The following is a 9,176-nucleotide window of genomic DNA, read 5'->3' on the forward strand; positions in this document are numbered from 1 at the left end:
AGGGGCTTCCACAGCCACCATCGGTCCGGCGTTGAGTTCCCCTATCCGTTTTTGGATCCTTTGCTCGATTTGATGTGTCTGTTTTGGAGAGGTAGAAAGCGTTTTTTTCCTTTTAGCTTGGTTTCCGGGTGGTGGAGGCTTATATAGCTCCGGCTCTTGTTCCCGGGGGACGGAGACTCTCTTAGCTCTGCGTCGTTGTCTATGAAGGCGTTTGGTGGTTTTGGCTCTGCGGGAGTCGTTGTAGTCGGCTCGGGATGTCCCGTGAGAAGGAGGCAGTGTTTTGGGGCTTCTGGTTTTATTTCTTTTTTCTGTATGTTTTAATGGTCGGATGAGATATTGATTCGTTTGATGATGCTCTCCGGCGGACTGAAGATGGTTCTGAGTGTGGTGGCTTCGTTTGTGTTAAGGATGAGATCTCGATCTAGATCGATTGAAGATCTCCGTTGGAATAAGCGGTGATGATGAAGTGGTGGTCTTTGAGCGTCTTGCGCGACGTAGAGGCAAGGGCTTTGGGCATGGTGGTCAAGTTGCGACGGTCATGGTACGCAGGTTTCCCTTGACACGCAGTTGGCGGCACCCCTTCAATTAGGGTTTTCGTTTCATGGGTTTTGGGCCCAAGTGGGCTTAGTTTGCCATTCGGGTTTAGGCTTTGTTCTATCTATGTATTGTACTTGGGTTTGTTTCCTGTAATTTGGACATTAATAAAATAAATAGATGGAAAAAAAAAAATCTATAGAGCAGGAGAGAAAAAGCTTTCTTTGTGAATCTAGAGAGACTGTTCGCAATTTAGCAGGAGTTAATTAAAGTATACAGATACTGTTCAACTGCAAAGACTCAAGTTCTGAGTCCAATGTGATTCTCCGGTGACGTCGTCTAGATTTTATTTATAAATAAATTTCAAACATTAATACGTTTGATTTTGTCTGCACAAATCTTTTGCTTAGCGAGAATCCACCGAGTTTGCCGTCATTTGATGTAACGCCGTTTCTCGTTCTTCATAAAACTCCGTACATGTTCGTTCTGGAACAAATATCTACTCATTTTCTATTCACTTGCGAGTGCACTCCACGCACACAATATTTCTTTTTGCCGTCCACGCACTACAATATAATTTTCATCAAATAAAATGACTAATCTTAACATTTTTGAAAAAAATCGTAATCGATTAGAAAAATGTAGGATAACTACGTCTCACAACACCTACAATACATATGTTACATATCAAAATATGAAAGGAGAATTATGAAAATAGAAATCAAATTTCATGGTACCAATACCATATTTTGGCATATTGAAAAATAAATCAAACTCACTTCTTAAAGTAAAAATCACATCAGTCACTCGATGCTTTTTTAAAAATTTGAACCAATATATACACACATATAATTAGTGCTCGTAAATCAAATTAGATGAACGCTTAAAATTAGATTTAATAAATAGTCATATCATCAAAAAATGACAAATCCACACCACATGTCGACGACTATATTATGTTATGTTCCATCAAATCCAACTTAGTAGTTAGTACCTATGTGAAAAGCTTACTGATTTTATCGTTTTGTAAATTCTTTCTCTTTTTACCTTTTTTTTTTTGATCAATCTTTCCCTTATTAGCTTACAAGTTAGAACGTAGTTTAGATAATGAAGTAATGAACTACAAACAATGACACAATGAATGAACGAAAAGGACTGACTACAAATTGCACGACTTATCACACAAGTAAGATCGAAGAGAATAGTAATTAACCATGTAAAAATAATAACTTTGCTAAAGACTTCTACACATAATAAATACCACTCCCTCCGTTTCAAAATAGAGGATGTTTTGGAGAGTTTAAAATGTTTCAAAATACTTGATGTTTTGATATTTTTATATTAGTTTTAGTTTTACAGAAAACTGTGTCACCAATAATGTTTTATAGTTGTTTTTATGATTGGCTGACTTAGTTTTACTTTATATTTTTAATGTTATTTTTAGGAAAAAGAGTATACCTTAATTCTTGTGTATTCACCTAAAACATAAAGTATTTTGAAACAGAGGGAGTATTTCAGTTAAATTTATGTTAATCATGAATAACATAATGCAGTAGTTTTTTCTAGTTGTGGTCGATTATACTCATTCTATTCTAAAATGTAAGATGTTTAGAAAATATTTTATGTTTTAATATGTAAGATGTTTTCATATTTTTTGGTAGTTTTTACTTTATCAAAATCTGTGTAACCAATCAAATTTAATAGTTATATTTTGTAATTGATTAAATATTTTTAATTTATAGTTTCAATAATATATTTTAGATAGAAAATAATTTTATTAATAACCGTGTTTTACCTAGAACATCTTATATTTTGGAATGGAAGGAGTATGTTATAAAAGAAATTTGAAAGGTTATTAGCGCCTAATAAGGTTAATAGTCTAACATTGTTTTTAGAAGTACCAGGAATTCATTATAGTTTCGTTAGAAAATGAAATACACAGAAGTTGTTTTTTTCCTCAGAATGATTTCATTGATTCAAACAGAAATTACAGATGTATAAACAGAAATACACAGAAGTAGTTAAGCCAACGTATAATATTTTCTTTGATAAGATGGTATATTTGTTATTTAATCTTATCCCGAGAAAATAAAAAGTTTATGATGTCTTTTTTTATTTTTCAAATAAGCTTTATAGAATAGGGTCCACGAGGCAGTGGTACAGAGAACACTGTAATGACGTCATCTGTTCGGTTGCGTGACTCCTGGGCGCTGTATCTGTATTACGCCACTATCTCTTCCATACCCTTTTCATTTCATAAATTGATTTATGATTTATTTTGTTGATAGACTGGTTTATGCTATTTTAGCTAAAATAAAATGGTTGTCATAGCACCCGGGTGCAACCGTTTTTTCTTCTTATTTTTAAACCTAAGCAAGCCCATTTATTGTTATGAGCCATTAAGCTCTATACTACGTAAGGAGCCCAATATAATTCGTCGTAGGCCGCTTTGCATCTGCTTTCAGGATGTGGAATGGGAATGCCTACATGCATGCCGAGATGTTATTGGTTTATATATTTTGATTGATTTAGAAATCCATATAGTATTTATAAATTCAAGTAAAATATGCAAATCCAGAGGTTTTCCCTCGGATTTGAGTCTTTGTATTTTTAACTAAAAAATCCAAACAAATCCATTCAAATCCATTATAAAATCAAATATATTAGTAAATCCGTACAATTGAATAACACTTGATTTGATACAGAATTTATGAATCATTAAACCAATAACACATGATTTTAATACAAATTTGAAAATCATAGAACCAATAACACTAGATTTAGTTCAGATTTTCAAATCCATTAAAATAAATGTTTCTCTATCATTTGCCCGATGCCATGAAGTATACAAAAATGTTTACTAATATGTTTCGTATAGCCCACATGAGAATCAACTACCAAACCAAACCACGTTCGAAACTTGAACTTTATTTTGAAAAAAACAATTAGGCCTTAGACGGTTAGCCTGAGCTTTTTTTTTTTTTTTGACAACAAAAGATCAATATTTCATTAAACTGGTTCGGGGTGGTTAGACTGAGCTAACCCCGGATGAACCAAAATGTTTACATGGGAGAATTCAGAGTTTTTCATACGAGCATCCTTAGCAAGGAGATCTGCACGAGAATTGAACTCACGATGAATAAAAAAAAGGAAAATAAAGTAAACAAAGAACGGAGATGAAAGAATTTATCTAATTCTGAAGTCAAGGATGGCGAATATTCTCCTTCTTCGATCTGCAGACAATCCGATTCAAAATGCATAGATTCTTCCCCATTGCCCATAGCAGGAACTGGAACTCCGCGTGAATGGAAGAGAGGACTTGATTTCTCCCAAAGGAACCCGAGATTGAGTTCCCGTCTTCTTGGTCTAGAACAAAACCCCCGCCGGAAGTAGCCTGGGCTTATGCATGTAATATCTTTTACTTTTCTCATGCATATTTTTGAAAAATGAATTTGATTTGAAAGGCAAGTATATTTCAAACTGATTCGTTCACATCTCGAAAAACTATACTAAGCATATTGAAAAAACGAAGTTGGAAAAAGATACAAATTGATTCGCATTTAATGTAACGTCTCATTCATCGCAATGAGATATTTAGAGAGGTCAATTTCAATATTGCAGCCGACAATATGAAAGAGATAAGGTCATGTAGAAGTATACGATAAGGATTTTTTGTTCTTTTTTTTAACTGTCACGTGAAACTGATATCTTCAAAGAGCGAATGAGAGACGTGGAAGAGTCACCCAACGAGCTTTGACTCATCCTTACGTGGGTTCGCTAATTATCCATTTTGGATAGTATTTGTTTGTTTGTTATGGAGTTACTCGTAGCAAGTGGCGGCAACTACCGGCCTAAGATAAGACTGGGCCTACTTACTATTCGATAGCCATGTGTCGATCGTTCTATTAGACACCTCGAGTGGGAGTTGTATGGAAGTAACAAGATAACGGTAATTGATATTGATTCCTAGAAAAAAACTTTATATTATACTCCAACTAACTACCGACGCTACGTTTCCCTTCTTTTTTGTTCTTCGGTAGTATGTATGTCAGCAAATATTCAGTTAGTTAAGTCATCCAAGAGATATAACCTTCCCTGCATCTTTATCCAAGGATACTAGACGAGTTCTTAACGTATGGGTTCGTTTTTAATTTTTATTTTTTCTAAATTCGAAAAAGTAAAAAAAAAATAATAATTAAGAAACCCAATTTGGAGTTTCTGGGATAATGATGCTCTTAGTCGCTGTAAATTGTTATATATGTTCAATTGTACCAGATGTCGAATTGTTATTGGCTCATCCTAGAAAAAGTATCCAGATTACCACTTAGAAGATCAAGTTTTATTTTTTTTTTGATAACCCTGGTATCCGAAGACCTCGTAAGGCTCCGACTATCAACCAATGACCGTCCACCGGAGCTAAGCCGGGGAGCCCGCCGAGGTCTCCAGGAGGGCTGGTGATCACCCCATTTAAATCCCACCAGTGGCCAGCGTAGTTGGAAGTGTCTGTATTGGGCCCGAAGGCCCTCAAGAGCAACATCCGCTAGCGGGACTCGAACCCATGACTTCCCAGGTCGAGGATCGCCACTGGACCACTAACGCGTGGTTTAAACTTGCTTTATCTCTCACAAAGTAACAACGAATTTAAAAGAGTAAGATATGCTTTAGAGAAATTACAATAAAGCAAAAACTATTACGCAGGACAAGTAAATATATCATTGCAATAAAATAGTATATGAAAATTAAAAACAAAAATCAAATATATACTTTTGATATTTCTAACTATCTCATAGTTTATTTTGTTGTCACCGTACATGATACAAATTTTCCTTATATTGGTACTGCTAAAGTTGTATCACCATAATTAGCATATGCATTTTTGGTATTTTGCTGAATAAAACTAGAATATAAACAAATTAAACATATTAAATGGTAAAACGAGTTGGAAAAAATCATATAAAACTGAAAACAACGATACAAAAATTAGAGAATCAGTTTATCTTACAATAGATTTAGGAAGCATTGTGTTATTACTATTCTATTATCATGTTCAGCTCAATAATAACACACAATGGATGATATCTTAACACAAAATCATATAAAACTAAGAACAACAATACAAAATTTAGCGAATCAGTTTATCTTACAATAAATTTAGGTAGCATCCTGTTATTATTATTCTATTATCATGTTCAGCTCAATAATATATTTATTGTAGGTTTCATTCTGATAATTTGTTAAATCTCTTTTGATATTAATAAAATTATGGTGTTATTAAAAAAACATATTAAATATATCAGTTACATCTATCTATATTATTATTTATGAAGTGATTTTGCTGATTTGTCATGTTCTCCAAGATTTTAGTTAATTTTGCTAATTTGTCATGTTTTTATCAGGTTTTAGCTAAATCATTGATTTATTATTTATTTTTAGCGAAGTCACTAATTTATTAATTTAAAAAATACCCTTAATGAATCTTATATATGTTAAAAATGAATTTTATTTTAATAATATTAAATTTATATGTTATATATTAAAATTTAGTTAGTTTTTCTTATTTGTCATATTTTTATTAGGTTTTAGATTTTTAGCTAGGTTATTGATTTATTATTAATTTCTAACTGATTCACTAATTTTTTTAATTAAAACAATACACTTGATGAATTTTATATATAATTAAAACAAATTTTATTTCAATCATACAAAATTTATATGTTATATTAAATATTAAATAATTGACTCTGAGTAATAAAATAAAATTATCATTTAAAAAAAAAATATATTCTTATATATTGTGTTGCTATCTGAAACAATATTTTTATTATAAAATTTAAAAATTAAGATACCAAAAAAATTATAATTAAATATTAGTCAACAAAAAACACTTATATAAAGATATTTTCTAAACTATTTTTAGATAGGAGTGTTTAAAAATTTTAACACAATAATAAGCATATATTTTGATAAAAAATATTTGACATATATAAATATTTTGATGTTTGATTTAACCGTCTGAAAACATAAATAATAACTTATTATGTTGGTTTTAGATTAATAAAACATAAATTTATCCCCTATATATTATTTGTGAAACATTACAACTTCTTTTTGTAGCCACATGTCATCACTAGGATGATTATTAGAATTATTAGAGAAATAGGTTGATCCATCTAATTATATAATAAGCTTTTTATTAAACTAACCATAAATTCATTATTAATGTCATTTATTATTTCCTTAAATAAAGATTACGGAATTGCCTAATGTGGGTTAAGTATATATGACAATTAATGATTTTGAATAATAAAGATCTGATAAAAAAAGAAGTATCTTCTATCAAATTTGTTTAATTTAAAACTATTAAAATAATTAAAAAAAAAACACAATAACCATATTATAAAAATTTAGATTTTTCTGTATATTTTATATTTTGAATTTTAAAAAATGACTATAAATTACTAAAACTGTTAAAAGTCTCACATTCAAATTTTGCGATCCATGGTTTAAAATTTTTGTTATGACAAAATACAAATGATTAGAAAATCATATAAGTAAAAGTCTAATTTAATTAATCATTAAGATTTAAAATATATATGTATATATATCATTCTAAATTAAACTATACACCATATTGAATAAATAAATATTTTAGTTTCAAAATTTACTTTGAATAATTTTTTTTGATAAAAGTTTTGAATTAACATTGATAAATTTTTTTAAATTATCAATTACTAAAATTATTAATCCCACAATGAAAATTTTGTTATCAGTAATTTAAAGTTTTTGCTATTAAAAATACACATGATAAAAAAACATATGAGTAGAAAATATCATTTAAAAAAAAAATAGACATTAATATTAAAAATATACTATGTATGTTAATATCATTTAAATTTAATTACATATCCTATCAATTTTAAAAAAAAAGATGTTTGGATTAATAAAATTGATTTATATGTTCGCACCAATTTAATTATATATGTAATAGTTACTGATTTTTAATTATTCAATATATATTTATTATTTTATAATATAATATGTAAGAACATATAATACATAAAATAAATTATATATATAATGTTTATTCCGCGCAACTTAATCTAGTAAGTACTTATAAGAAAAGTTCATAATAATGTTGAATGTTACACGTAAACAAATTATACTATTATATAAGTAAAATAAACATGGAAAACTAAAAGATTTTAGTTTCCAAAAAAAAAGATTTGATTTGATACTTGGAAAAAAAAAAAAAATATAAAATGAAGGTGTAATTAGGTTGGAATCCTTGGTATATAAATAAATGAGAACTACCCACGGTTTTGTTACCCCTCTCTGTGTCTCTCAAAAAAGTTGCAATCTCTCAAACATCACAGATTCATACATACACGTCTCCATATACTCTCGCGGGTGTATGTATTAATACAATACAGAGAATTGTTGGGTTCAGCTGAAAAAGAGGAAAGAATGGAAGGAATAAAGAAGAGCGGTTCCTCTCCTTCTTCTCCATCTCTAACTTCTCAGCTTTTTGGGTCCAGAGATAATCCTTCTTCTTCTTCTTCCTCTGGGATTTTCGGATCCATTTTTGCTCATCCTTCTAAGGTGAGATTCTTTTCTTCTAAAGGTTCGACTTTTATTTTTATTATTTTGATCGGGCGCATCTCTGTTTCTAATTCCATTTATTGCCGATTTCTTTGAGATTTTACAAATTAGGGTTTTCGAAATTGTTCTGATCCGATCATAGCAGATCATTTCGTTCTTATTCATAGTTTGCAAAGAGAAAAAAAAAGGATTAATTTTGAAAAAGAAGACTTTTATATATTTTAAAGTGGAAAAACCCCACAAAGATAAAGAAGAGTTTGTCGTGATTGGTGGCTTGGAGCACAAGTTTCTCTAATCAAATTTGATTTGAGATTTGATGGGGTGTGTTTCTTTTGTTTCATAAGGTGATGGGACAAGAGACTGTGACTGGTGGCTGGAACGACAAGTCCTCCAAGGCTGGTAATCTTTTGACGAAAGCCTTTGTTCTTGCTCTTTATTTCATTATTTATTTATTATTTTATAAATGGAGGTTTTGAAATGTTTATATGTGCAGGTGGTGATGTTGAGAAAAAACAGATTAGAGTTTGGATCAGTTTATCAACAGGAACAACAAGAGAGAGTTCAACCTTGTCATCTGAGCTCTTCCATCTATTACGGTGGCCCTGATGTTTATTTCCAGCCTCAGAGTCAGAATTCAGCAGGCCAACTTGCTGCGGTAATACCAATACTTCATTGGTTATATATATTATTCATGTACAATAACTAGGTCTTGTGAACCCTTTTTTGGTGAGGTTTTAAAAGTGTTTAGAACTAACGTTATCGTGCTTGGTCACTGGTTATGTTGATGAGCTATAATAAGGGTCTTAGTACTAAACTTATTATTGCTGTCGTTCATTGACTGTTGTCTCTAAAGAATCTAGAGTTATCGCTCTTGTTCAGAGATTATTTTTGAACTATTGGGTTATGTTTTTTTGTTTCGTTAGCAGAAAGAAGAAAGAAAGAGGGAGGCGAAGATGATTCCGGAAGTGCTCCAGAGGGAAAAAAGGTAAAATTGGTTGGCCAAGGTTATCTGATTCCCAATCTTTTTTAATCTTGTTGTTTTG

The 9,176-nt window shown here is 30.6% G+C and overlaps 1 protein-coding gene across 1 annotated transcript; it reads left to right on the top strand.

Annotated features, from left to right (window-relative positions):
- Positions 1 to 7,836: 7,836 nt before the first annotated feature.
- Positions 7,837 to 9,070, top strand: LOC125605117. Its single transcript, XM_048775121.1, has 3 exons — positions 7,837 to 8,133; positions 8,478 to 8,532; positions 8,627 to 9,070. The coding sequence occupies exons 1-3, from the start codon at positions 7,999 to 8,001 to the stop codon at positions 8,737 to 8,739; spliced, it is 303 nt and encodes a 100-aa protein (XP_048631078.1). The 5' UTR covers positions 7,837 to 7,998; the 3' UTR covers positions 8,740 to 9,070.
- The last annotated feature ends 106 nt before the right edge of the window (positions 9,071 to 9,176 follow it).

Source organism: Brassica napus, unplaced genomic scaffold (genome assembly GCF_020379485.1).
Source record: "Brassica napus cultivar Da-Ae unplaced genomic scaffold, Da-Ae ScsIHWf_702;HRSCAF=1020, whole genome shotgun sequence".
Lineage (NCBI taxonomy): Eukaryota > Viridiplantae > Streptophyta > Magnoliopsida > Brassicales > Brassicaceae > Brassica > Brassica napus.